Below are 26483 nucleotides of genomic sequence, written 5' to 3' on the forward strand. Positions count from 1 at the left end.
TTGCGCATATCTTTATCTCGGTAGATCCGTGTACGTTCCATCTCGCGTTCGGACTGGACCCGCGCTAGCATCTGTTGTTTGTATTACATCGTACCCGGGCCAGCGGCCCTTCATGTATGCTACCACCTCACATCTCCTGTATGCCATATGCACCTATGCCTCACCCCTTCGTCATACGGTGCGATCGTCGTGAGGGACATGCAGCTCCTACTTCCATCGGCACATGTCAAGCTTCAGCAGGCAGAACTCGTCCCCTGACCGGCGGTACTGCACCATAATTGCCGTCAGCGAGGTCGGAAACTGTCGACATGCAGCTCGAGACTCACCACCCGTCAGGGTTCATAGCGACGGCTGCAGGGAACCCGCCCCAAAACTTAATCCCAGAGATGTGCGGCCCGCGGAAGATGGCGTGTGGGACGTTCCTGTGGTACCGCAGGGATCCTTGCACGGACTTGTCTCCCCTGCAGTCTGCAAGGTCTTCTTGCATGACACATCCTGGTGTCGGACGGGCAGCCCACTCCGCAGCCCAGGGATTCAGGTCCACCACGAGGACATCTGCGACTCGATGCTCGGCTTCCGTCCGATCCTGACCCTGATCGTAGACGACGGATGCGCAGCGCGAACCGCACGAGTACGCCTTCGCCATTACCGCTCACGGAGCAGTAGTAGGTAGGTGGAACAGAAACGTTCCCCCGGGAGCCCATTGCTGCCACATGAGCTCGAGCGTTTCCGCTTCTGCGCGTCCGAGCAATGTGCGGAGGGTGGTGCATGGGACGAGGAGCGTATATGTTTGCCGTTCTGAGCGACCAGGAGGGGACGTGGGGGAGTTCGTCTCGAAATCGACAACGACCACGGTAAGTTCATGGTCAGGCCAGAAGGGCGCGGTCACCGGCGGGGCGGAGGGTATGGAGGACTGCAACGCAACGATGCCTATCGCTTCCTCTGGGGGACGCAGACAGAGGACGGGACCTGGGTTTCCGCTCCTTGTGGAGGTAGTGTTGAAATCAAGAACAGCCATCTCGCCCCACAAGTTGGTGAGGTGAGGGCTACATAGGACGTCTGGACAGGAGGGTACTGTCCGCATACCTGTATGTGCTTCACATCCACGCGAATTGGATTTGCAAGGGTCGTGTACTATAGCGTCGGGTGCGTTGCCGCGGCATACGGCGTTCCTGCTGTCAGAGACAGTAAGCGGAGATTCAGGTCTCTACGGGACAGTCAGACAGCTGTGTTGGCACCACCATGCGCCAAAGACGGGACTGACCAAGAGTTCTCTACGCGCTCACAAACCATGAGCGTGCTCCCGGACCTGCGACGAAGTTGGGCGGCGCATATATGAGCGTTTTTTTTTCAAAGTTGGGCGTATGCGACAATTGAGGTTGAGTTGCCGAACGCCAGGGTGAACTGTGATTCAACGCCAGGTTCCTGGAGTACAGAATGACGAGGGCAGAGACCCTGGCGCATGCGTGTGTCGTATGTCCGCAGCATGTTGAGCTTTTCATAGACGTGTAGTCGCAGAAGTTCCATCCACCACCCCGTTCAAAGCCAGTTCTATCTTGTAATGCAGCAAGGCATCCGTGCGGATGAGCCCTTCGAACGTGCGGCAAACCTAGAAGGCACGTACGCAGCGTGAAAAACGAGAGCTCTCAATAATCAAATGAATAACTTGCCTGCTTGCAGACAAAAAGTTCTAGTACCCTGAGTGAGGCAAGGATGGCAAGCTATATGTCCTCGGGTATCACGAGATCATTCATAACTGAGGGCGGATTGAATGGAAGGTGCTGGCACTGAGTTTGCTTGACCTTCCGGCTATACCCAGTCGAAGGCAGTGTCCGTGGATGTTTGGTGGATGTCAACTGGATGTCAACCGCATAGATATGAACAATCCGAGTTAAGCAAGACCAAGCTGGCACAGTAACTATGAATCGATGACTGCGATCAAGCTGCAATGCTTTCACTACATCTGCGATTGATCACTAGATAATCGCTGGAATTGAGTGGTACTAAACAATTGCATTCGACCCCGTGCCCGGGCTATCTCGCAGTAGTCTGTTGCGCGCCAGACTTCTCCTGCAGACGGTCTATTAGCTTGGCGTCGGGAGCGACCGCCGCCGGGATCTCCAACTTCTGAGTACCCTCTTTACGCTGTGATCGGCTATCTCCCTTGAATCCGATGAAATACAGGCGCAAGGACTCCCCGCCCACAGCGTCACTCTGGAAGCAACTCGTCAACTAATGCACGCACTAGTCAAAGAATTGCGAAGTGACGTACGAAGAACAGGGACAGCGAATGCACGTTCGCAAAGGACGCCGTCCGTAGGGGATATTCTTGGACAGCTGTCTCTCCCTCTAGCAGGCTAATGTTAAGTTGAGGAGTAATATCCTCGACCTCAGAGAAGTCCACGATGTTCGTGCGATTGGCATATATCCGCAGTCGCCGCGGCGTCAGCTCCCCTCTCCCTAGGTTGACTATATCAGCACCAGATTGCTTCCCATTAGAGGACGCCCTGAGACAAACCTGTCTTCAACAGTAGGGATCGCAGACGAACATTCTGAGTGAACGGCACATGAATGATGATCTGCAGGCCGAGGATGCATTGGTTTCGGTGGGCCTCCAATTCATGGTGGTCAAGGGTTGCTCACCTGATCGTCTACTCCTGATTCAGCAAAGTGTTCGGTGTCTTCCCGTTCGTCCCAAGGCTTAATGAGGGCCTGCGCATCTTCTGGGATGGTTAGGTTCAAGCCGTGCACACTTGACTTGTTATGTTCGTCGCTGTATCCGCATGTGCGAACCATCGCATGCTCACTTTTGCTTGTCTATGCAGCCGTATAGATTTCCGAGGTCCAGCGCAGACAGTTGGGCAGCAACAGAGTCCTCATTGTGCGACATCCTGAATGGTGGTGGTGGTCTGGGTCTAAGAGTTGTTCTCTGCCCTCTCCTCTGATCAGGATTGCGCGGCCCGTAAGTTGCCCGGCAAAAGCCGCCATACTTAGGCGCCTAAATTTCGCGCTCTGGACAGCGAGGCCGGCGACGTGCAGGTCGCACCGAACCTCTTCGTTGCCGTTCTCAACGATGAGCACAAAAATCGTGCGGTCGCTGCTTGCAGCGTCCTCCAGGCGACCATGCTGCACCTCTGTCTCCTCCATCGCTTCTCGCAACTACTCGACTCCTACGAAGCCGCCAAGTGACGACTTGCGACGAATAGCGGAACAGCAGGAGTTCGCGGAAGCGATGGTCCAAAGCCAACACTTCCCAAACCTCATGACTCCCGATGCTCTTCTCGACATTCATGAGAGCAAGACGTTCCCTCCCAACCGTCATACTCCCTTCGCGAACACTGTCGTCGTCCGGAATAACCCCTCCATCTTTCGCATAGCGCGCGAGATCGAAGAGGGCCAGAAGGACCATGCGCTCGTCGTCGACGAGGTCGAGAGTTCGACGGACGCCATGAAACCCATCAAGTTCCTTCACATTCCCTCGCAGCAGCTGCAGAAGCTCCATCGCGCACAGCTCATCCGGTTCGTCAAGCAACAGACGGGCAAGGGCAAGATTGAACGCATTGCCATCCTCATGGTCGTTGGGAACGGGAAGGGATTGGTGGGGCTGGGAGAGGGCAAGGGGTCGGACTACCAGACGGCGCTGGGCAAGGCGTTCCCGCAGGCGGTCCGCAACATGGACTACATCGAGCGGTTCGAGGACCGCACCCTCTGGACTGCGATGGAGAGCAAGTTTGGGGCCACGCGTATCATCCTTCGTCCACGTCCCGTCGGCTTCGGGCTTGCGGTCAACCCGATCATTCACGAAGTCTTCAAGGTCGCGGGCATCAAGGACGCCAGCGCGAAGGTGTGGGGGAGCAGGAACCCGTACCAGGTCATGAAGGCTGTCGTGCGCATGCTCTTGCCTGGACACATGCCTGCCCTTATGGGCAACGGTCTCGGGGGCGAGGGACGGACGATGGAGAAGGGCAGGGAGATGCGATCAGCCATGGAGATCGAGAGGGACCGGGGCAGGAGAATCGTTCCGCTTCACACTTGAAGGGTCCTCGGTAGAGTGGTCGCCACATACGTGTATTTTCCCCACTAATCATGCACACCTGCTCGAGAGATTGCATCTTCTCTTGCTTGCTTCATCCTACCTCGCTCGTGCTCGCGGATGTCGTTTCTGGCGGTGAGCGTTATCCCAGTGCTCGTCTCGGGTGTCATTCGAAGAGGTTGGCCAACTGAGGTAGGACCGCGCATGGACCCACAACAGAAGCGGGCAGAATAACGACTATTGTGAGTACATCTCCGTGTGACCGCAAGAGCGCTGAATTTGACATATCTTGTACACAGCTTGCCATCCAACACCTTTCAGTGTAGCTGCGTAGCAGTGCTGAGCGCGTTCTTTTCTGTCCACAATCCCACTTAACATGTACCCTTTTCCCACTACAGGGATCTGTATGCGCTGTGCCGGAGTCCATCTTGGCACGAGGTACGCGCCGCTCAGAGCTTCTGTTCCATCATCTCAATCCACGTACAGCTTTGGCCATTGGATGTCAACTAGGTCGACTTCTCGACACCTGTAGTCGTTGGACAAGGCATGCAGTCGTTCATGCAGTCGTCCACAGGGCTCCTGTCATACGTCTGTCGAGGTACCACGGGGGCCACAGCAAGCGTTCTCCGTCAAGCAGTACGACATTTGTGGGCGATAGATGGCTTGATAGGAGATAGCAAGAGGCCTGTCCGCTTCTACAGCGCTCTGTGTGTGGGTGTCCTTGATGTTCTTGTCCCCCTCATCAAATTCGGCGGTATATGAGCTCGGACGAAGAGGTCGTTCCAAGCTACGCCCCGCCCCTCTCAGCTTAACTGCTCTTCAACATGACTCTTCCGACCCCGTCGACACTCCTACTGGGGATCGCCGTGGAATCTACAATATGGGGTATGTGAATCAATACTTCTCTTATCCCCAACAAACCCTGAACGCATCCCTCCAGGCGGATATGCGATCCTTTTTCTTTTCGCACTTGTTCTCTGCTACCGCCATAGAGTGAATGAGAGGCCGCCTCGAACAGTTCTGGTCATGAGCGCTTTACTCTTCGTAGCTTGTGCTACGCACCTCATCTGCGGTCTCGATGCAATTTGGGCTGCGACGGTAGGTCACCACTCAGTACTCAGTACTCGCCACACCGGTGTTCGCATGACTCATCATTCCCGCAGGACGTCGGTGTCCAAGCCATCACGAGAAGCCCTGGAGACACCGTTGTCCCGTTCTGCAATACGCTGGGCCTGCTCATACTCGTGTACCGCTGCTGGTTGCTATGGGACAAGCAGACCTGGGTGGTCTTCCCTGCCGGTGCCGCCGCCCTCCTTGGATTTGGTGCATAACATCCTCCTGACTTACTCCTTCGACGCCACTGACCATCTCTGCAGCGTTGACCACTCACTTCACCTACGTGCCCTCTGATCCTGATGGCGTCCTCAATACTATCCTGTTCATGTTCGGGCATACGCTCCTTCTGTATTCAAACCTTTCGACGACTCCTCTTATCGCCGCCGGCTTGGATCGACTCTCGCACAGAATCAGCCTTATCGACAAGGAAAGAGCATCCTTGCTGTCCACCCTGGCGGTGCTCATCGAATGTGGCCTTGTACAACTTATTACGCAGGCCGTATATTTCCTCTTCGTCCTGTTGGACCACCCTCTGAAGTATGTGATCGGTGGAGCGGCCGTCCAGATCTACGTAGGTCGCGTGCTTCATACGCCATGGCAGCACAGTTTTGACTCCTCCATAGGGTTTCACGGCTGTGCTGGGCATCCTCCGCACGCTTGGCCACACTAAATTGACTAACATCGGCTCGGAGGCGATGGAGGAAGGCCGAGACGAAGAAGTGGATCAAGCTCTCATGAGGGCCTTTTTTATGGAGGGAATGTAACCATCTATCGTAACCCAACTGGCACCGTTTGAGGACCGAGAGCAGCGTGGCAACTGGAAAGTAGTCCGTGATTCATGGATATCCTCGAACTGTAACGATTTGTAGTGTTTAACATACACTATCCAATACCGGACACTCACGCCACCGGCAGAGGGCAACGCAAGCTGCCGGCCCCGCCGCAGGAGTGAACCAGGCAATTGGTGTCATACGCACCATCCTGCGAGAGACCCGTTAGGCGAAGGCAAGGGCCTGGCAAGCTTGTAGCTTCTGAATTTGACGTTAGGCCGAAGATGCATATGCATGGGCGGCGTCGCGCGCGCGGCAGAGCGAGCGCTTCGGGACATCTTGCTTCTCCTCCATCATCAACATGCGCGCCGACTCTGTACACTGTGCAGCATGCTTGATTTCGAGCCGCCAGCCGACCTTCAAACTGCAATGGCAATCCGCTCTGAGGGAAGATGATGGCTACTAAAGTGGAAATCGGAACTCGTGAGTACATAGACAAGACACGCGCATCGTATGGCACCACTGCTGACGACCTGGCGGTCTACCGCGGCAGTAGGGTGACTACCTATGTTGGACTCAGGATCGCATGGAATGAGTCCTGTGAACAACGTAAATGTGACGAAGCAACCGCACAAATGGAGGCTGTTCTCCCCACTCGCGCCGCAGGGCGCACAATCTCCTGCCAACCATATCCATCGTGATCCTTGTTCTATTCACGGTGTGCATACACAGCGCTGACCGCTCGACTGGGCGGCACGCGGCTGCAGGGTTTGATCCTCGAGTTTCACGTTTGGTTCTGTCATCGCCGCCCCAAACCGGCATGAAGCGTACGCGGCGAGCTCTTCCATGTCGCCCTCTCTACTCTTAGAGCCAAAACTCACCGCCGCCACCACCTCCTCGGGTTCGTTGAGTCTGCCATGTCCATGCAAGCAATCGCAGGCCTTCTTCTCGTGGCCATCTTGCTGTGGAACCTTGTTTCGAGGCGGCTTTCACTCGACCGGTCGCCCTTATCGACTGTCGCCGGACCTCGGAAGGAGCATTGGCTGACCGGTATGCCATGCTTCCTATGTTAGGATGAGGCGTGCGAAGCTGACCTGCATGTATACCAGGGAACTTCCACCGTCTGTTCAAAGATGGTCTAAACTACAGCTTTGACCTCTTCGCCAAGTACGGCGGGGTGACCAAGGTGTACGGGGTGCTCGGGGTACGTCATTGCGCCAGCGATGTAGCACCATAGCTGATCATTACCCTTCTACACAGGCTGAGCAGCTGTTAGTCTCCGACCCCCGAGCGCTTTACCATATCCTTCTCAAAGACCAGGATATCTATCATGAGAGTGACATGTTCGTAATGTAAGGACCTGCGGTAGATGCGGTAGGTGGGCCCAGCAGACGTTGAAATTTTCCCTCCCCCTGCAGGACGAACAAGCTGCTCTTCGGAGAAGGTCTCATCTCGACGCTCGGTGCGTCGCTCTTTCCCCGCTCATCGTAATACTGTCTCTGACGAGTCTCTCAGGAGAGCAGCATAGGAAGCAACGAAAGATGCTGAATCCAGTGTTCTCCCTGGCTAATATGAGGTCTCTTCTTCCTACCATTCAACCGATCGCGGACACCCTCTTTGAGCATCTCCGCGGAGAACTCCCGGAAGACGGAAGTGGGTCCCGTCCCTTATGGTAGTTCCTGTTTTTGAGCTGACCTGGTCCGTCTTATCAGGTACTAAGGAAGTTGACATCCTCCCATGGATGGCGCGCGGTACCTTGGAATACGTCGGTCGTGCTGTCTTGGGTATATCCTTGGATATGTTGGACACCATGAAGTCAAATAAACATGCAGACGCCATTCGTGCTGTCGCGTGCGTGGATCTTCCTCTCGTCTTGAGGTTGCTTGGTCTGACAGCGTTGGCGTCGTTGCAGTCATACAGGGTTAAAGGTGTTCTTCCTGCGGCCCCTCGTGCCGATGGCTATGCGCAACCTTTCGCGATATTGGCGAAACAAAATAGTGGATTGGCTGCCATTCCCGGCTTTGCGGGAGCTGCGCGAGATATCGTACGTGTTGGACAGCTCCGCAAGGAAGATCTTCCTCGAACGGAAGGCTGCGATGCAGGACGAAGTAGGCAGTGACATCGGGAGCAGGAGGGATTTGATGACTATCATGCGTGAGTGGAGATTTACTGTTCGTGCCAGAACCCTGCTAATCTCAGTGTCTAGTGAAGGCGAACGTGTCTATGTCAGCACACGACAGGCTGAGCGAGGAAGAGCTTGTCGGACAGATCAAGTATGTCGGCTCGGCTTGGCGCTTTCGTATCTACAGCTAACGTCTCTCACAGCACGTTCCTTCTCGGGGGTCAGGAGACTACAACGAGTGCCCTCGCCCGAATCCTGCATGTCCTCGCTTGTGAACCGTACGCACAAGCCCGACTGCGCACCGAAATCCGCAAGGCCAAGGAACAGTATGCGTCAGAGCATGATTATGAGGAGGACTGGGAACGAGTTCATCTTCCCTATGATGTCCTGGTGAACATTCCCTTCCTCGATGCTGTCGTGCGCGAGACGCTGCGCGTCCATCCTCCCACCAACATGATAAACCGCACCTGCACGAAAGATGTCATCCTCCCGCTGCAGTTCCCGGTACGGTCCACAACAGGGGAAGAGGTGACCGCGATTCACGTACCGGCCGGCACGAACATCATCATGTCCATCCTCGGCGCGAACCACGAGAAGCGTGTGTGGGGCGAGGACGCGTCTGAATGGCGTCCGGAACGGTGGCTTAACGCCAATGGCGAACGGATTGGGTTCGGGAAGAACCTCGATCTCGCGTTCGGAGAGGAGAGCGCGGGCCAGGACGTAGACGGGTCTCCCGGGTACAGGAACGGGGTCAAGTATCCGGGTGTATATGCGACAATGTAGGTGTTCCGCCGCTCGGAGCCTCGAAACCGTTGGTTTGCTGATCACGTACATAGGATGACATTCCTTGGTGGTGGAAGAGCGTGCATGTAAGGCTCATATCTATCCTTCTGTGACGGTCTCATTACTCATCGTATACCTTTGCAGCGGGTTCAAGTTCGCTGAAATGGAGATAAGTGCGTTGTCTAGGTAGTCACCTAAGCGAACGTAACTGACTCGCGATGCAGAGCAGATCATATCGACCCTATTATGCCAGCTGCATTTCTCACTTCCGTCAGCCATGGACGCCGATGGCGTGAGGAAGGAGATTTACTGGCGCATGGATGGTCTTCAGGTCCCCGTTGTCCGTCCACCGCACAGCGACCTGAAGACAATGCAGTGTCCTCTGGACGTTCGGCTCGTACGAGAGAGCGACTTCCTGTAGCGTCGTCCATGAAGTGCGCGATTTCTCGATCGCGTGTTGTTAGACTCCTGCGAATACAAGCCCCTTGATGACCCTTCCCCTCCTTGCTGGCTAACGACTACCATGCTCTTCCTGGCTCTCTCCATGCACTTCGTCTGCGGTATCGACGTGAGGGCTTGAGATGCTCGGACGGTACGCATTCATACGACATGGAAGAGTGCAGCTGATTTCTGGCAGGCGCAGACCATCTAGGTCGTGGTGCCGTCACGGCGAATGTGTACATAGTATCCACGCTGTACAGCCTGGACTACCCATTACATTCCACCTCGACCTCAACGAACGGCACAACGACTCGGAAGCCTACTCTACCAGCCCGGGTGAGCGAGGCCGTCATACGCATATGCTCCACAGGGGTATGCTCACGATGTTCAACTGGGATAGGCTGGGTTGAATCGAAAGTCTCAGTGAGTGACTCCGCCGACTATTTATGATGCCTGTGCAACGTACCATCCTCGGGTTGCGGATAGCCCCAAAATGTATCTGGAGTGACCGCCGTCTCCGGATCAAGGCTGGCTGCCGTGACACTGAAGACGAAGTATAGTGCGACTAGTGCTACACGCATTGTAAAGATAGTGTTGTGAGTGAAGACTCGAAGAGGAGGTTGTGATTTCAGTCGTTGCGCTATGTCGTCCTTGCTATGCCTTTATGCCGTTCCCAGCATGATGTGCACCTGTGCCAAGGCCGCCGAGCACACTTTGACATCAGCTCCGAAGTTTACTGCGCTGATATCCTACCTCCTGCATTCACTGACTTCTGAATCACAGAACCAGCCACTGCATACGCCAGCTGTCAAGCTCCAATGCCGCTCTAAGTTTACCACAAGATGGAAACACACGCTACAGGTATAGCCGTCTAGCAATGACCGTGATACATGCGTTGGCGTGGAGACTGAGTGGAAACGCGCCGTAGTCGGTCAGGACCTACTACTTCGCACGCGCTCTTCCGAATTTCTCAGAGTCAACGTCGTTCGCTCAGCGTGGAGATGCTTCCCAGATAACCCCACGTTTCCAGACCCATACACTGGAAGACGACATGAATCCGCGGACCCATACTACACCGCTCGTTTACCTCGGAACGTTGGTGGCGATTACCGCCTTGAATCTGACCCTCATCCTCTATTTTATGGATCGTTTCGCGAGGCTCTTGCCATCAGAACCAGTCTACAGTACGTCGGTCATACCCCATCAACTTCAACTGAACTATACTCATGTATTGTACCAGCGTATGTCAATGACAATTTCCCGTCCCAGCTTTCTCTTCATCTCCCTACTGTCGGACTCGCGCTCGAGTCCGGGCATCCCCACTTCTCTCTACACGCCGACAACGACTGGGGCACGCTCTTCCCCGAATCCAGTGGCTTTACTGACCTCGGCCCTAACAACCGCACCTTCCTCGTCTCGTTCGTGCACCAACTGCACTGTCTCGACACCTTCCGAGTTGCGTTCTTGACCAACCGCACTGGAAGCGCTCATCACGTCGAGCACTGTCTGCGTTACATGCGACAGGCGGTTCTCTGCTATGCGGACACCACATTGGAGCCTGCCCATCCGGGAATGCTGAATGGAAAGTGGAGGCACGGCGCGACCGGGATCGGCTCGGTACATCGGTGCAAGGATTGGACGGCGTTGACGAAGTACTTGGAGGACCATCCTGCTAGACCTGCGGAACCACCCGTATCAGCAGTGCGCCCGTCTGTGCCCTCCGCGTAGGATTCGAAAATGTAAATTGTCTCATCCCGTATCCGTGCACTATCTACATTTTACTAACCCCGAGCAACAGGCACCTATTCGCGGCGTTCTCGGGCTGGTGATGCTCTACACCTGTGCGCCGACTACTGTACCATGCTTCGGACTCCGTCATTGAACTTCACATTGATATCTCAGGATATGGCGAGTGGATATGGCGAGTAATTATAGGACAATGTTTTCATGGTATCTCTCAGAGTGTGCATAGGGGGTAACTTCCTGGCGATGGAATCCTGCGGACCTCTTCTAGCTCTGCCGTTGCTGTCCGCTGCTGGCAGATGGGGTGTGATGAGTATCTTCTCCTCCCACAGATAAGGACACCGATAGTCAGGACTTGGGATGTTCGTACTCTTGTGTAAAACGTCCGCGCAACTACTGCGCACGGGTGCACTGGAACCCTCCACAAATCGCACGGGGACACACGGTGGAGTGGTCGCGATGATCAATCTCTGCTGTGACATATTTTGCATGTGGACTTGAAGGAACGTTCTCTTGGGCGTATGATGACAATTGTACCACCAAAGTAATTCTTCTTGATATCAGGCGCAGAGCAGAGACCCAAGTCGTGTAGTACTGACCACCCAGTACAACGGTAACGAACATCAGACGGCCACACCATCAACCAAATCTCCTTGCGAAGTGCCGAAAGCTTTCATCTCCGTTGACTGTCCATCCGCCGCGTACGTATCCTCCGTGGCGTGAGTCGAGCGCATGGTAGGACGGACGTTGATTTGCCAGGAAGACGCGGCCGTCGGTGGATAGACAGTGTGTTCACTTGTAACGCCAAGAGCGACCCGCATTATGATGAGGGTAGGAGCGATGCCCTAGGTGTCAAGGTCGTGTCAGTGGGACGGGAGGCCCGGAATTTATGGAATTCACTCACGTATATCTGAACAGCCATGAACACAGCTATGGCTTGAGCCGGGTGTCCGAGTGAAAACAGAACGACCACGACTAGCTGTGCGATCAGGTAAAGCAGCCCACTCTCCATGACGATCGCAGCGGCATTCTTCACGGTACGCCCGGCGCCGAAAGGCCCGGATAGCGTCTCCTTTGTCCCCACATGGAGCATCCACCACAGCTTCGAGACTATGAGGGCGGTGGCTATCACATTGGTGGCAAGCGGGAGCGAATATCCCGCGATCCCGAGAGGAATGATGAAGGCGGGTGCAAACGGAGCGGTGGGATCCAACGTCACGACAACGTGCGCAACTTCCATGATACATGCTGTGGGTTGCATGAGCTCGCAATTGGAATCATGATGCAATGATACAGCAAACTCACCGAAACCGGCAATGGCTGTCAAGGCAGGGAAGATGATGACCCAGTAGTTGCGTCCCCAAACAATCCAGCACCGGTAGAGTAGGATGAAGTCGCCCAAGAGGTCACAGATCGAGAACAGGATGTCGGCTCCAATGAGTGGCTTGGTCTCAATGGCGATACCGCCGACACCCATGGATCCCTGGAGATTACATGGTGAGACAGTTCCCAGTAAATGCTGCACGGGGGACATACCAGCACGGTGTAGAAGTGATTGAACTCAATGGCAAAATGAGTGGTACACAATGCGAAAAGGGCACACATCGAAACTAGAATAGGGACGTTGATTCCATGAGAGCGGATACGGCGAAGTACCAGGACGAAGGTCGCAAGGAATAGAACAACGTAGATGCCTACAGGGAGCGAATTATGCAGTGAGTGACCATGAACAGGAGCATACGGCACTGCACAAACCCCAACAGACTGCTTCGCAAGCAAACCCTATGAGGGTCGCACTTTCGTTGCTGAGAGGCATGCTGGCAATGGTGCGGCGGGAGGCCAAGTCGCTAGCCCGAGGCGTGTAAGTTCAACAAAGACGAGCCGTCCCATTTATCTTGACCGAAGGAAACCTAGTATATCCGTAGATTTCCATGACAGAGACCTCGAATCTGGCAAAGTTAGCAGAGCGCCGCAGGTCGAGCGGCGTACACACTGGAGCTAAGATATCAGATACCATGTCACCGAAGAGTTAAATCACTGCGAAGCCAGATGGAAGACTCAACTTGACAGATCCACCTAGTATCCAGCGGGATGCCGGTTCGAGCCATGCGCATCGGAAGATGCGAAGCGTACATAACAACTCTCTATAGCAGCGCAATGGCTTCCTGGCATGCGACATGTCGGTGGGCGGCCGTATCAGGCTCGTTGCCGGTCGTCCAGCAGCCGCCGGCGAAACATTCCAGAGAAGAAGGAACTGTCTTCAGAAGTTCAGGTGCATCCGTGGCCCATCATGCCTATTCATCAGAGTCTGGAGCGAGAAGGGCGTCCTGCTGTAAGCTTTGACGAAGCAAAAGCACGAACGAGGCCAAGATGAAGATAACTTGGGTATACATCAGCGGAGCTAGTAGACTAGGGCAAACTACAATTAGAACGACAATAATGTATAAAATCCATCAGACATACGTCCAGCTCGCTGGTTCGCGCTTCTAACCACTCCGAAGAGGGAGAGAGGACACGATCCAAACGTCCTCGAGACCGCAACGAGGCGGCCATGTTCTCGGTTATACGAGCGGACGGTGGTGTCATCGACTGGATCTGAAGGATGTGGCATGTGTAAACATGCGAGACTCGAGTTAGTACCTATAAAATAGATCCTAGCTGAGTATGTTCTGAAGAAACAACATACCAGGGTTGACAATTTTTATACGGCGGAGAGTTTAGGGCAGGTCGGCGCCTCCCGACCCCCGACGCGTCGGCTCACAGGCGCTCACGGCGTCGGTCATGGACGAGCACCAACGTCGACTCCCGATTCTATGTGCACGAAGTCTACACCATAGATCGTACGTCCTGACGATACATAGACGATTTCCGACCATATCTAATATGCTTGGTGTCCAGAATATGGGGCGACAGTCCCCTCGTCCTCCGAGTCTTCGAGTCGTCTCGATAGTCGGGCAAGCAACTACTTAATCGGATTGATGTAGGCTCTTGCCACCTGTCCCTCCAAGTTCCGCAGTGGATAACAGCATGAAATAAAGTCATCAGCCTCGAACCTAGTCCATCACCGTGTACTAGCCCATGGATGGATTGCCAGTGTAAGCCAAGCCTGTCGCCATGATTGATGCCTCTGATTACGCGTACTAATCTTCCCGCGTATAGGAGAACCAGTCGGGGGCGGTAACAACAGACGTTATCGAACGTACCTGCGCCCATGTGGGCTGCACACTGAAGGCGTGGCCGATGCTGGGCCGACGCTTTGTCCCCTTGAAGCTCCGACTGTGGCTGTCCGGTAGGTCGCTTTGTTAGCGCGCTGAAGCGTTGCAGAATAGTGCAAGTTGGCTCACCCAGGACACGATTCGTTCTAGGTCACCGAGTATGTTTGAGCACGTCAATATGGTGTACATGTCGAGAGGACATGGTCTACTCACTCCGAGGCTTTCGCTGTCGCTCGCAAAGGTGATGGGTCAGCCTGGATCCTCGGAGGCAAGCCACGAGGTTACGCTTTGACTTACCTGCTGCGAAGACCAAAGCGAGTGCCACACCGCCTATATCTTGAGCAGAGCTTATTTCTCTTGTCAAAGACCCCCCTTGTCCCCTGACCGCACCTTTGGGAGCCACTCACCCCTGCATCCCTTCACCGCTCTAGCTTTGTCCGACCCGCATTCTGTCCTCGTCGACTCGCTCATCTCAAAGCTATACCCTTTCGTTGTCTGTGGCCACCATACATTGCAGCCAATGCCTTCCGACCGGTCCAAGAAGATCCCGCGTCCGCCTAACGCATTCATCATATACCGCATGCACACGTCTGACAAGATTCGATTGATGTACAAGGGAAGCTCCTTACAATCGAAACTAATCTCCAAAATCGCCGGACTTGCGTGGAATGTGGAGTCTACTGAAATTAGGCAGGCGTACAACGACATGGCGGACGTGGCCAAGCAGGAGCACCGGATTCGCTACCCCGGCTACCACTTCGAGCCGCGGAGGGCCAAGGAGGCTGCTGGTAGTGCCGAACGAACGAGAGCTCGGGTTAGAGACTCTACAAAAGAGGCCAAGAGAGCGAGGAAAGGGCGCAAGGCCACTATCGTGTACGGTGCGGCTTCGCCTACCCCATCGTTGTCGCCGTCTACACCAGCCTCTCTCTCGTTGTCGACGGTGAGCCTGTCGCAGCCGCAGTCGTTGGCTCCATCCCCTCTTCCTACTCCGCCTCCTGTATCGTCGGCTTCTTCCATCAGCTACGGTGCGACCCCGGGTCCGTACAAACAGCCATGGATGAACAACATGTTGGCAGTTCTCAATGAAGTGTGTTCTCTTCGGTCATGAACGCTCTTCGATGCTCACGTTGTATGCACAGCTACCTCCGCAAGCTCGTGTGGAGGCCATGCGCCGCATCAGGATGTTGAACACTGTTACATCGGCGTTTCCAGTCCCTCAAGGTTTACCATCGTATCCAATGGAGCATGGGCAACGCGCCGGTGCCTATGGTCCGCCACCGAACCACCCTTACCAGACGTACAACTGTACCGCCGCTCAGTCACTCCCTCCGACGATGTTCCCGCATGGTGCTATGCCTCCGATTGGCGTACCCTGTCTCGGCATGAACTCCGTACGTGACGAGGTCTCTGTATTTACGACTTGCACTCATGTTGTTGCACCCCAGTTGGGTTTGTCGGACGTGCAACAGGCGGCCTGGAGCCAGTCCCTTAACTTCAACCTTGGATACAACTCGTTCGCCGGACCCGTCCCCGAGTACGCTCCTGATTACGTCCTCAACAGCATGCGCCCCATCCCTGAACCCGGTCCATCATTCTCTCGCACCGTCCCTTGGAGCTCGAACGAAGGCTGCGACACGGACCATGCCATCCACATACTGGACAGTCCTGCGCAGGCTCCCATGTCCCTCTACGACCCTCTCGACGTCTCGTCCATCCCATCCGTCGTTCCCGCTGTCGGAGTCTGCGAGTCCCAGTCGGCCATGGTCACAACTGTCCAGTCAATGCATAGCGATGCCGTTCCCGAGCTGTCGAATACTGACCTGGCCGAGTTAGCCTCCTTCGTTCTAACGCGGATCGAGTCCTCTCCTGTCCCCGCCCCGTCTTCGCTCGGCTTCACTTCAGCCGAAGACCCACCCACGCAGGACCCTCTGGAGACGCTGCCTCACGACCACATCTGGCCACAAGAGCTCGACGACTGGATGGGCGCCCCCCCTGCTGCCGCGTAGATCGTGGACCAACGTCATTGATTATCCCCGGACAAGGCACTGATTCCGTAAATCTCTTCGTTCATCCATACCCCTTCTTTGCGATTGCGCCAAGCGTCGGCGCTTATGGCCACGTCTCCCACACCGTACACGATGCCCACAGTCTTTCGTTCGCGCCTTGAAGGCTTCGTTTCTGTGTCATCTCAGGCTGGAACTGGGATTTGCAACGCGCGACCCTGCGCGCACTACATCTAGGTGGATATTACATGTACGTGCCCCTTTACAGTCACTTGACGTCGAGCTCGAACGTCCACTGACGGAATCGGATCACAGAGAATACAGCGATGTGATACAGTAGTCCATGCTATCGTACAGCCGTGTCGACGAGAGCTCTAGTAGTAGCGAGCGCGTTCTGTGACCTGTCGCCCAATCTATCTCGGTGAGCGTACAACTATGAAGCGTAGAGTCGACCTACGCGCGATTGCTCAAGCAGTGGCGGGAGGTGGACCGCATCCTCCGCCGACGGTGGCTGATTGCTACATGTTAACGCATGGTTCCTTAGCAATAGGTTTGAGGGAGGCGACTCACCGTCAACTCGCTGGTGCGCACAACCCCTCCACAACAGCCCCTTGTCGCTGTCTATACAAGAACGTTCGACTGTGAGTATCATGTTTCCCACCACACTGTCAAGTATGACTCACCTCTACTTTGAATCAGGGGCGCGGACGAAGCGAGAGAGACCAGGAGGACGACGACGAAAGCGACGCGCATGATGAAGTTCTCAAGGGGTTCGCTACGGCCTGAGCACGATGCGGGCGAGTGGACCTGTCTCGCCAATCGCCCTCCGTATAAACATTATTGCATAGTCGCTCGGCAAACACGAGGCGCATTAGCAAACCTTCTAGCCACTCGTCGGATCATGTTCGATATGCATGAATGGTCGGTAAGTTGCCTCTGTCTCCAGCCCGTACCTGCGGTCTGGAACTCATTGTACTACTGATTGACATAGTCATGCGCTCGGAAGCGTCGTAATGGCCCGTTGACGTATGCAGCGTCGGTTGGAACACCGGGACTTCGACCATGGATCCCACCGGACACCAGAATTGTGCTGTTCCTGGGCCTTGGACTTCTGTCCCTGTCCAGTGATAGGGTATAAAGGATGTGCAGTGACAGGATGTGAGTGAGCGTGCTGCTCGAAACCACGCGTATTGAGACCGTGCTGCAGCTATCGCAAGGGCTGTCGAGATGATCCTCGACCGCGCGAGCGCGGAAGACACCGCTGTGTGCATACGGGCTCGTATCCACCAATAGGCTCACGGGATGTGTGGGTTCTCCCGGGAAGCAGGTTTGTGGAAGGTCTGGGCAGCACCCAGATTTTCTCTGTTGAGTGTACGAACGCGCATTTAAATTATTCCGCAGTTCGTGCTGGGATTCACTAAGGTTCTGCCACTGCGATTCTTGTGGAGAATGCCTTGCACGCGGCGTTCCACAAGACCTCTTCCAACTCACCGGCGACTTTTGAGGTACGCGGGATCCCTGATCCTGTCCGTTCTTGCGTCGGGTGCCTGCTGGGACGCATATGGCGCGATTCTAGGCGGGCGACCGTCCTCCCTTTGGCTAACTCTGTTCCAGGTTAGGCAACGGAGCGCGGGACCACAACACGTTCCCCGAGGATGGGCATAAGCGGCCCATCCACCAGGGCGTGCAAGCATCGCAAAGGAGGGGGCGCCCCGTCTTTTTACGAAGGCCCGCGGCGACTTATGTATTGTTCTTCGGACTCCAGCCCAGCAAGCCACGTCGCGCCGGTCTCTCCATCGCATACCCCGTCATGTCAGCTGCTCGCAAGATCACGATAACGGTGCCATGGAATGTGGCGGTAGCATCGCTGTTGGTGTTCAATATGGCCCTGGTCTGGTTCCTCGTTCCGAACATCTGGCAATACCTCAGCATGCGCTACCGCTTGGAACATGAGTACAGTGAACTTCACCCCACTCAACAATGACATACGCACCCCACTGAACTATTCCTCTCTTACAGCGTACATCGGGGCTGACCATCCCTCACGTCTTCCCATCAACCTCCCCACCGTATACCACACCCTGAACTCGGGCGCACAGGGATTCTCCCTGTCCGCCGACGACGACTGGGCGACGCTCTTCCCCCCGTCGGACGGGTTCACGGACCTCGGGCCGCACAACCGCACCTTCCTCGTGTCGATGGTGCACCAACTGCACTGTCTGGACGTCTTCCGCGTCGGGTTCGTGACCAACCGCACGGGCTACGCGCACCATGTCGAGCACTGCCTGCGGTACATGCTGCAGATCGTGCTGTGCAACGCGGATACGACGCTCGAGGCGGACGAGCCTGGCGTGCGCGACGGACACCTGGAGCATGCTGCCGGAGGGGTTGGGTCTGTGCATGAGTGTAAGGACTGGATCGTGCTGCGGAAGTATTTGGAAGAGCACCCTGCTGGTCCGGCTCACCTGTAGCTACTGTATCCTGACGGACACCCTACAATGTGATGTACAGCTTGCAATATCTTGAGGGTTCGCGCCAAAGTAGCGCAAGAAAGACAGGCTCGGATTGGTCGTACAATGAACGGAGTGACAAGAAAGAGTGACAACAGGTGAGGGTAGACTACAGACCAAGACAACGAACGACAGTGTACGAGTACAGTGCACCTTCCTTCCTCTATACCAAGACATAGCAATTTTTTTCCGTTCCGCGCTCCGTTCCACGCCCTCCGGATTCGACAGACTAGACCGCAACGGCATGGTCGCTGTCAAAGTCAACCTCAAACGACTTCATCTCATGGAACTCCCCATCTGGGTGCAGCGTGGTGCGCCCGCTCTCCTCCGTGCCGCCAATCGAATGGATCGCGGGCAAGAAGCCTGGACGCGTCATGCTGACACTATCCGAGTTGAGCGAGAGGTCTCCTGCAGACGCGCCCTTGGTGTGGACGGTGTAATCGCTCGAGATCCCGAGCGCGACGCGGATGACGATCAGCGTTGGAGCGATGCCCTAGCACGAACGCGCAGAGTCAGCATGACGACCTCCTCGGACGCATGAACGGACCCCAGAAAGAGGCGGGCGAGGAGACTCACGTAAATTTGCACCGAGATGACAGCGAGGATCGCTTGTGCGGGGTGGCCAAGGGCGAACAGCGCGACAAAGGCCGCTTGCGTGGCCAGGTAGAGCAGTCCGCTCTCGACGATGATGGCGACCGCGCGCTCGGCGGCGCGAGCAGTTCCCCGCATGCGCGAGCCGACGCGCTTCTCAGCGCTGCGCGCGGTGAGCCAGAGCTTGGTGACGATGAGCGCGGTGGCCATGACGTTCGTCGCGAGTGGGAGCGCGTAACCTGCAGTGCCAAGTGGCACGATCGCGGCTGGTGGCACAGGCGAAGTGGGGCTGAGAGTCAAGATCCAGTGCGCCACGACGACGATGCAGGCTGCGAAGAGCCGAAAATCGTGCTAAGTGCAGGGAGCATACGTTGGTGTGGTCGCGGGACTCACCGAAGCCGGCAGTGGCGGTCAGCAGGGGAAGGAGGACGACCCAGAGGTTCTTGTTCCATATTACCCAGCAGCGGTATAGCAGGACGAGGTCGCCGAGGAAGTCGCTGAGGGAGATGAGAAGGTCCGCGCCGACGAGGTTTGGGGTCTCTTTCGCGAAGCTATCGACGCCTACGGTGCCCTGTGTGTCCGCGTCAGCACGGTCGCACACGTGGAATCATCTTAGCGTTTACCCACCAAGGCCGTGTAGAAGTGGTTGAACTCAAGCGCGAAGTGGGCCGTGCAAGATGCGAAGAGCAGGAAATTCGCAACGAAGATCGGCACGTTCATGCTGCGCGTCCTAACGCGGCGGAGCAGCAGGATGACCGAGGCCACGAACAGGACGGCATAGGTGCCTGCAAGGTCGGACAGATGCAGACGTGAGCCATGCGTAGTCTGACTCGCTCGCACATGCAAAGGAGAACACGTACCCCAAAGAACAGCTTCACACGCAAACCCTAGCAGGGCCGCGATGTTGTTTGAGAGGACCATGGCCGCAATGGGTGAAGGAGAGTGCGGAGGGTGTCGCCGAGAGTCAGAGTTGTCCGCCGTGTCCGCCGCGGTCTACTTAGGCATTCCTCTGCGCCGGGAAGGTAGAGCGGTATCGCGGAGTCGCGGCGGGGACGGAGATAAGACGCGGGTGGTAACGAGGCCCTTTTGGTTGCTACTTGGGCTCGACGTGCATAGTTCAGAGGTAAATGGATTGCCCCTGGAGGCGAGTACGTACCCAAGCAAGCTTCCGCGAGGGGCACAGGCGCCGGAATGTCCCTCGCCGGATGGCGGTGTTCCTATGGGAGAATCCCGCCCTCCTCGTTCGGATGACCAGACGCGCGTCTTCGAGGGATCGTCGGCACTATCCACACGTGCACCGGCGGAGAACCCCAATGGAAGAACTGAACCATTGGGGATGACCAGGTGAGGAGTACCAAGCCGCACCTCCCCGCACCAAAAGTTCAGGCACCGACTTACCTGCTAGGCGCGTCGAGCTTGAATGTATGTACGTGTCTTCCCATCGGAGCAGGTGACGGCACACATCCACGCATGCTTGTGCAAGGAGAACAAATATCTTTACATGCACAGTGTCTTCAAGGTTTGATAGCAATTTTCCCCGCGTCGCGACTCTGCATCTTGTCTAGTGCCTTCTGATATTCAGACAACTTGAACACGTCCGTCACCTAAAAGCCGCAAACGTCAGTCCCGCAGTAAGATTGTAGGCGCGAGGCATTCAACACGAGAAATGCGCTCACCAAGCCCTTCACCCTGATCTTCCCGCTGTCGAGATACGCCACCGCACGGGGGAAACAGTGCGCCTGCGCAAAGGTGCCAATGATCTGCGCGGCAGTCGTCAGAGCACATGCCGACGGCGTTAGTGGCGTCATGGTCCATGACATACCTTGATCTCGTCGTTGCATATCTTCAACGGTGACCAGTTCACGAGGCCCTTGGAGTCGTATACGCTGTACAGGAGGAGCGTGCCACCTCTCCGGACGTAGTTAATTGCAAGATTTGCCACAAAGGTTGATCCCGTGGCTTCGACCTGCGCCCGAGTGAGACGTGAGATGTGGGTGAATCCCAGCGCGCCGCAGTGCATGCGACTCACCACAACATCGAAGCCATAAGGGTTATCAGCCTTGAGCTTATCCCATTGTGGCTGAGGATTCACCCTGTCGAGCTCGACATACTCGTCCGCCGCGTCGAGGTCCCGCGCAACACGGGTCTTCATTCCCTTATTTGCAGCGATGACAACGCGCGCGGCCCCGTTAAACTTGAGCAGCTGGGCGATTACAATCCCGGAAGGGCCTGCGCCAAGCACGAGGGCTTCGAAGCCGACTTTGGGTTCGAGGCGGTCCATACCGTGGATGGCGCACGAGGTCGGCTCCACCAGGGCAGCCTCCTCGTCCGAGATGTTATGGATCTTGAACACCTTCCGCGCATCACTATGAGCCCATGGATGAGTCGGGCACGTCAGCATGAAACGACCTTTGGGCACTGACTATGTGACGTATTCGCTGACGCCCCCGAGCGTGGTGACTCCGTGTCCGCCCAAGTTCTCGCACAGAGTGAACTGACCGCGACGACAGAAGAAGCAGTTGCCGCACTCTATGGTAGGGTCCCCGACAACGCGGTCGCCCTTTGCGAACCCGGTGACATCGCTCCCGGCTTCTTCGATGACACCGACTACTTCGTGACCGGGAACCAGCTTAGAATTCCATAGAGATTGATAAGCGGGAGACTATGAAAGGTCAGACGATTGCTCACAGGGTAGACCATTGGGCCGAAGTCACCGTGATGCAGGTGCAGATCAGTACCGCATACGCCTGATCAAGTCCGCTTCAGTGACGCGGAGCAAACATGGATAGCAGAAAACTACTCACCGCAGCAGGTAACTGTGCGTAGATACGGTCAGCACGCCGTGCCACATAGTGACCAGGATAGACAACCTTACCTTTGATGAGGACTTCGTTGGGTCGGGGTTCCGGGATGGCCAGCTTTACAACCGAAACCTCTTGCGCCTGCGGGGAATTCTCCATGAGTTCGTGGCATATGCTTTGCAATTGTCAGGCACCTGCCTTCTCATAACAGACCGAGTTCATCGTCAGAGATGTCATGGCGGCTCGGGACTGCGATACCAGGGCGCGTACGGTCTTGTGGATGCAACGAACGCAAGGTTGGTCTTATACACTCGGGCATATCCCATTCTCGGGACGAACGATACCATGTACGCAACCAAGTCCTCCTTGCACCGTACGACTTCAGGTTTCCTAATTCATTGGCCTCACAAGGCCGCCTGTGGCCACTTTGAACTCGGAGGTTATCATCACCACTCGGTCCGCTTGGAATAGCATACCATTCTCTGATAAAACTCAGAAATCGCTCAATTGGTAAGAGCATCTGTCAGCATTGTACGCAGCATTTAGCAATATGCCTCACGGTAGATGGTCAACGGCATATAACGACTTACCTTATCTCAGAGCTAGTCATTCATATTCGAGACAAAGTGTTCGAGCTCCCTGGGAAGAATCAGAGATCGTCTGCTGCCACCATGATACCTCCTTACCTTCCCGACTCGGAACATCCATTGTCTCAGCAGGTTGGAGCACGGACCCGAAACTGTCTCGGGCTATAGATTTGTCTTCTTGATTTTCCAAGCGACTCCCCCGAATTATCGATATTGAACAAGCCTAGGGAACTCAAGAATACGAGAGACCGTCATACGCAGCGAGATGATCATGGGAGTCACTAGTCAAAGTCATAAACCTCCAGGCTTACGTCGCGTTGTGGTCCTGCCGCCGGCGCTCGGTCCGAGCCTCGGTCCGAGCCTGTCCGACTCGGGGGCGCGGCGAGGAATCTCGCGTGTTTTCCTCTGTCCTCTGTCCTCTCCCTCTCAGGCCCTCTTCTTTGTCGCCTGCAACTTACTGCTATAGACTTCTATGAACCATTACGCTCTCTCAGATCAATACACGGAAGAGGATTCAACAACGTCTGCGCTGACAAGTTCTCTGTTCAATTCCCGTCCCCGCGCAAATGCGAGCAACAACATCCAACACCTTTGTCTCGAACTCAAGCCCTACCTTCAGGCGCATCATGCTATGCAATGCCTAAATGGTCATACTTGCATTTCAGATACGTTGTATGGCAGTAGGATCAGGATGAAAAGGAATGGATTGCTCTGCAGGAAGGCGAGTCTTCTCTATATTCTTGTCCCCACTACCCCGTCTGCACAGTCCTCGCGCCTGGCGAACTCGAGGCACTATTCAGCGCCTCTGTATGCGTTTGACCGTGATCAGTCGTAATAAGTTGAGGAGACGAGGGGACCCACTCAGAGGGCGGAGGTTGCACCTGCGATGGTGACTCCGCACTCTGCAATGCTCTCATGAAATTCGCCGACGACGGGCTGTGGAATGAGAACCATACGTTTTCCGCCCAGCCCTAGTCCGAGTGCGAAGGTACGACTCGTCCTCGTGGCTATATTGTCATCGTACTATCTCAACGTATCAGCTCCCCGGGACTAGAACGTCGGACATATGTTCTGCTGAGAGCGCATATGCTCGGAGCTCGATACATAGCGTGTCTACAGGGCCAAGCTGAACAGAGAATCGGGTCTTGGGAGTGCACGAGTGTCGACAACGTCCAACACAGCCTCGAGTCGGCTATGGATCCCTTCTAACTGCCAAAATGCAAAGAGCAAGAAAAATACGTTGACCGCCAGCAGGGCATATGCGCACCAGGCGAGTCTGGTGCCTCCCGACTCTGAAGAATGCAACTAGTACGTCAGACTGACCCTCTACCTGGCTGCAAGCTTGCTCACCAATATCAGGCCGCGTCTCCGAGTCGACTTCTTCTCCCTCCTTGATGGGCAAATATCCGTCGTGCTGCCGCATGGGTCGCTGGTGAGCGCAGAGCGTATGTAAGCGTCAAGGAAGAATTTTCTGCTGTCGGTCTGGTACTGACGCGATCTCCTTGCAGGACCTACAGTCGTGAACGTGTGAACGCTCAAGCTGCTCCTATATGCATGAGATTGAAGGGCGATTGACCGGAGGGTTGTGACTGCGGGCACCGGTCCTTGATCGATACAGCGAAGGATAACGGGCCCCGGCGACGCGCCCAGTTCTTCGGTCTCCCATGAGACACAGGAGACACCAGTTTATGTACTGACTTTGATGATGGCGAAGCGTTGTTGAACAGCCCTCATTGATTGTTGAGCGCGGCTCTGTACGACAAGGTCCCAATCCCTTGGGCAGAGCGCTGCGGTGTCAATATCCCAGGTACTATCCCCCGTACCCGTATGCACGGTATTCTGCAGTACTGAATACCGTTAACTCGACAGCAGGCGTTGACATGAGTGCACGTGTTCTAGCTGAACCTTCGTATGAACGTCTGGTGCTATCATCGTCACGTTTCCTGCCCCCGCGCAGGACTCGGAGGATGCTCATCCAAATATCTCCTCAATGCCGTCCAATCCTTGCACCGATGCACGGATCCCACCCCATTCGTCCTCAGCTTCCACGTCCCATGTACCAATATCGGCTCCGTCACCTCCAGCGTCGTGTCCGCATGGCACAGCACCGCCTGCCGCAAGTAGTGCAGGCAGTGCTCGAAGTGGTGCTCGAACCCGGTCCGATTGGCCACATAGCCCACGCGGAGGACGTCGAGACAGTGCAGCTGGTGCATGAATGCAACACCGAACGTGCGGTTGTGCGGCCCGAGGTCGGTGAACCCGCTTCGCGACGCTGGCGGGAAGAGTGTGTCCCAGTCGTCGTCGGCGTACAGCGAGAAGCGGGCGTCCCCCGGTTCCAGGACGAGCCCGGCGGACGGTATGTGGACTGGGAGCTGGGACGGGAAGTCGTCCTCTAGGTAAGCTGGAAACAAAGTGGTCAGTAGTGCGACTGGCCATCCGCGGAAGGCAACGGACGTACTGTATACGCGCTGCATTGGTAGAACTCCTTTGAATCTGTACAGCATGTACAAGATGAAGGTCATGTTGAATGCTGTTGATAGTACGAACAGCGGTAGGAGGATGCGTCCTGAGCTCATCCAAGCTGGCATTTGCACGGAGGTGTGAAACATTCGCAAAGCCTTGTCCGGCTTTACAAGGGATGGACCTACTGGAACTCCAGCGGTAGCGACTTGGGTGGTGTCGCCGAGGATACGTACGTAGTTCTGGACTTTGGGGCGCGGGCAAGGATGCACATGATACATACATAGCATGGCACTGTAACCGCTGTGTGCAGAACCCCGCGGGATCTGATATGGACAGCGCACCTCTGACAGCAGAACAGTGGATAGCCACAACATGACTAGTACTCTTCGGATGGGTGTTCTTCCGAGTCATCTCTCGTGTGAGTGCGGCGAGACCGCCATTTCGACGCCGCCCAGGTAGACGGGCTGAGTGCCACTGGCAGGCGTGAGCGATCATCATCATGGGGCGCGGCGGTTACAATTGACATTCGAAGCCAGACCTGTGCATACAAAGAACAAGGTCCGGGAAGATATTACTACGATACGGAATCGGCGAGCTAGAAGTACAGGTCGGAATCGCTGCGCTCCCGGAACCTGCCCGCAGTAGCCTCGTGGTTCGCAGCTGCGATCTCATACACATGCTCCCAATCTGTACACGTCCTCTCGCCAGAAGGATATGCGTTCTCGGAGTCTGCGGCCTGCCAGTGCAAGGGCCGCTCGAGGGTAGAGTCTGCCTCGCACAGCACTAGCTGCCTCAGATAGTTGAAGCAGTGGTGGACGTGCTGGGTGGTGTGCTTCTCGCCGATGGCTTGCCGGATGCGGTCCAGGCAATGCAGTTGGTGGTACAGCGTGAGCACGAAAGGCCTCCCTTCAGGCCCGAGGCGCATAAAGCCTCCTCCCGGAGGGAACAGGGCCGCCCATTCGCCGTCGGCCTCGGGCGAGGAGACCTGGTAGTGCACCGTGTCTTCGGGAGTCAAAAGCACTTCGGGAGCGTCAAGTGGGTAGTAAGCAGGATAGTCGTCCTCGACGAAGCCTATAGAGCTGTTAACTATTGTCAACACGCCGACAGAAAAACATAACACACTATAGCGGGACAGTAGGGACACAGCACTTTCCTGTTCGTGACTCGGAGGGACGCGCCATCGGAGGACGAGCGGGAGTAACGATGATGCAAGAAGAACAGCGCTGAACAAGACGCCAACGGGCGCAAGCAGGCTGTGGAACCCCGCTCGCTTCATGAGGTGTATGGTGGGGTTGTTCAGTGGCT

At 55.7% G+C, this 26483-nt stretch overlaps 15 protein-coding genes across 15 annotated transcripts; 7 read left to right on the plus strand and 8 right to left on the minus strand.

Annotated features, from left to right (window-relative positions):
* Positions 1-519: 519 nt before the first annotated feature.
* L226DRAFT_534562 (uncharacterized protein) lies at positions 520-1070 on the minus strand. Its single transcript, XM_067680700.1, has one exon. The coding sequence runs from the start codon at positions 1016-1018 to the stop codon at positions 653-655; it is 366 nt and encodes a 121-aa protein (XP_067536222.1). The 5' UTR covers positions 1019-1070; the 3' UTR covers positions 520-652.
* Positions 1071-2034: 964 nt separating this feature from the next.
* L226DRAFT_522772 (DUF1000-domain-containing protein) lies at positions 2035-2890 on the minus strand (the record flags this gene model as incomplete). The annotated part of the gene is made up of 5 exons (XM_067678781.1): positions 2035-2214; positions 2273-2460; positions 2519-2579; positions 2644-2752; positions 2808-2890. 5 exons carry the CDS (start codon positions 2888-2890, stop codon positions 2035-2037), a joined length of 621 nt encoding a protein of 206 aa, XP_067536223.1.
* Positions 2891-3262: 372 nt separating this feature from the next.
* Positions 3263-4036, plus strand: L226DRAFT_462064 (mitochondrial 37S ribosomal protein uS5m; the record flags this gene model as incomplete). Its single annotated transcript, XM_067675695.1, has 1 exon — positions 3263-4036. The coding sequence occupies one exon, from the start codon at positions 3263-3265 to the stop codon at positions 4034-4036; it is 774 nt and encodes a 257-aa protein (XP_067536224.1).
* An 821-nt stretch (positions 4037-4857) lies between these two features.
* Positions 4858-5913, plus strand: L226DRAFT_570645 (uncharacterized protein; the record flags this gene model as incomplete). The annotated part of the gene is made up of 5 exons (XM_067684458.1): positions 4858-4918; positions 4974-5131; positions 5197-5356; positions 5410-5720; positions 5773-5913. 5 exons carry the CDS (start codon positions 4858-4860, stop codon positions 5911-5913), a joined length of 831 nt encoding a protein of 276 aa, XP_067536225.1.
* A 923-nt stretch (positions 5914-6836) lies between these two features.
* On the plus strand, positions 6837-9245 carry L226DRAFT_462054 (cytochrome P450; the record flags this gene model as incomplete). The annotated part of the gene is made up of 12 exons (XM_067675694.1): positions 6837-6987; positions 7029-7144; positions 7180-7271; positions 7338-7381; positions 7435-7572; positions 7632-7770; positions 7832-8073; positions 8126-8192; positions 8245-8820; positions 8878-8910; positions 8969-8997; positions 9049-9245. 12 exons carry the CDS (start codon positions 6837-6839, stop codon positions 9243-9245), a joined length of 1824 nt encoding a protein of 607 aa, XP_067536226.1.
* Positions 9246-10319: 1074 nt separating this feature from the next.
* L226DRAFT_507565 (uncharacterized protein) lies at positions 10320-10993 on the plus strand (the record flags this gene model as incomplete). The annotated part of the gene is made up of 2 exons (XM_067678134.1): positions 10320-10449; positions 10506-10993. Exons 1-2 carry the CDS (start codon positions 10407-10409, stop codon positions 10991-10993), a joined length of 531 nt encoding a protein of 176 aa, XP_067536227.1. The 5' UTR covers positions 10320-10406.
* An 800-nt stretch (positions 10994-11793) lies between these two features.
* Positions 11794-12824, minus strand: L226DRAFT_428175 (uncharacterized protein; the record flags this gene model as incomplete). The annotated part of the gene is made up of 5 exons (XM_067674672.1): positions 11794-11853; positions 11913-12256; positions 12314-12491; positions 12545-12702; positions 12764-12824. Coding segments are annotated over 5 exons (801 nt in total), but the record flags the coding sequence as incomplete, so codon positions are not given.
* Positions 12825-14743: 1919 nt separating this feature from the next.
* L226DRAFT_522776 (uncharacterized protein) lies at positions 14744-16229 on the plus strand (the record flags this gene model as incomplete). Its single annotated transcript, XM_067678782.1, has 3 exons — positions 14744-15310; positions 15363-15614; positions 15669-16229. 3 exons carry the CDS (start codon positions 14744-14746, stop codon positions 16227-16229), a joined length of 1380 nt encoding a protein of 459 aa, XP_067536229.1.
* A 1394-nt stretch (positions 16230-17623) lies between these two features.
* Positions 17624-18033, plus strand: L226DRAFT_51204 (uncharacterized protein). Its single transcript, XM_067678322.1, has one exon. The coding sequence runs from the start codon at positions 17676-17678 to the stop codon at positions 17889-17891; it is 216 nt and encodes a 71-aa protein (XP_067536230.1). The 5' UTR covers positions 17624-17675; the 3' UTR covers positions 17892-18033.
* On the plus strand, positions 17954-18755 carry L226DRAFT_51303 (uncharacterized protein). Its single transcript, XM_067678358.1, has 2 exons — positions 17954-18179; positions 18246-18755. The coding sequence occupies exons 1-2, from the start codon at positions 18176-18178 to the stop codon at positions 18695-18697; spliced, it is 456 nt and encodes a 151-aa protein (XP_067536231.1). The 5' UTR covers positions 17954-18175; the 3' UTR covers positions 18698-18755.
* A 210-nt stretch (positions 18756-18965) lies between these two features.
* On the minus strand, positions 18966-20248 carry L226DRAFT_545454 (uncharacterized protein; the record flags this gene model as incomplete). The annotated part of the gene is made up of 5 exons (XM_067682346.1): positions 18966-19229; positions 19313-19656; positions 19721-19898; positions 19955-20112; positions 20188-20248. The coding sequence occupies 5 exons, from the start codon at positions 20246-20248 to the stop codon at positions 18966-18968; spliced, it is 1005 nt and encodes a 334-aa protein (XP_067536232.1).
* Positions 20249-20841: 593 nt separating this feature from the next.
* On the minus strand, positions 20842-22287 carry L226DRAFT_462115 (NADP+-dependent D-mannitol dehydrogenase; the record flags this gene model as incomplete). The annotated part of the gene is made up of 8 exons (XM_067675699.1): positions 20842-20931; positions 21004-21087; positions 21150-21293; positions 21357-21693; positions 21751-21956; positions 22016-22074; positions 22132-22143; positions 22203-22287. 8 exons carry the CDS (start codon positions 22285-22287, stop codon positions 20842-20844), a joined length of 1017 nt encoding a protein of 338 aa, XP_067536233.1.
* A 1350-nt stretch (positions 22288-23637) lies between these two features.
* L226DRAFT_534574 (uncharacterized protein) lies at positions 23638-24257 on the minus strand (the record flags this gene model as incomplete). The annotated part of the gene is made up of 3 exons (XM_067680701.1): positions 23638-24023; positions 24075-24164; positions 24224-24257. A coding segment is annotated over one exon (192 nt), but the record flags the coding sequence as incomplete, so codon positions are not given.
* A 240-nt stretch (positions 24258-24497) lies between these two features.
* On the minus strand, positions 24498-25397 carry L226DRAFT_534575 (uncharacterized protein). The gene is made up of 2 exons (XM_067680702.1): positions 25174-25397; positions 24498-25116 (listed from the first exon to the last, which is right to left on the minus strand). The coding sequence occupies exons 1-2, from the start codon at positions 25235-25237 to the stop codon at positions 24650-24652; spliced, it is 531 nt and encodes a 176-aa protein (XP_067536235.1). The 5' UTR covers positions 25238-25397; the 3' UTR covers positions 24498-24649.
* Positions 25398-25773: 376 nt separating this feature from the next.
* L226DRAFT_545456 (uncharacterized protein) lies at positions 25774-26454 on the minus strand (the record flags this gene model as incomplete). The annotated part of the gene is made up of 2 exons (XM_067682347.1): positions 25774-26249; positions 26301-26454. 2 exons carry the CDS (start codon positions 26452-26454, stop codon positions 25774-25776), a joined length of 630 nt encoding a protein of 209 aa, XP_067536236.1.
* Between the last annotated feature and the right edge of the window lie 29 nt (positions 26455-26483).

The sequence above is a fragment of the Lentinus tigrinus genome (genome assembly GCF_003813185.1).
Source record: "Lentinus tigrinus ALCF2SS1-7 unplaced genomic scaffold L226scaffold_10, whole genome shotgun sequence".
Lineage (NCBI taxonomy): Eukaryota > Fungi > Basidiomycota > Agaricomycetes > Polyporales > Polyporaceae > Lentinus > Lentinus tigrinus.

Coding starts and splice junctions, on each gene's coding strand:
- L226DRAFT_534575 (XM_067680702.1), bottom strand. CDS start 25,237: ATGACCTTCATCTTGTACATGCTGTACAGATTCAAAGGAGTTCTACCA. Junction 25,117..25,173: donor ACCAATGCAGCGCGTATACA/GTACGTCCGTTG, acceptor CTTTGTTTCCAG/CTTACCTAGAGGACGACTTC.
- L226DRAFT_534562 (XM_067680700.1), bottom strand. CDS start 1,018: ATGGCTGTTCTTGATTTCAACACTACCTCCACAAGGAGCGGAAACCCA.
- L226DRAFT_51204 (XM_067678322.1), top strand. CDS start 17,676: ATGCCTTGCACGCGGCGTTCCACAAGACCTCTTCCAACTCACCGGCGA.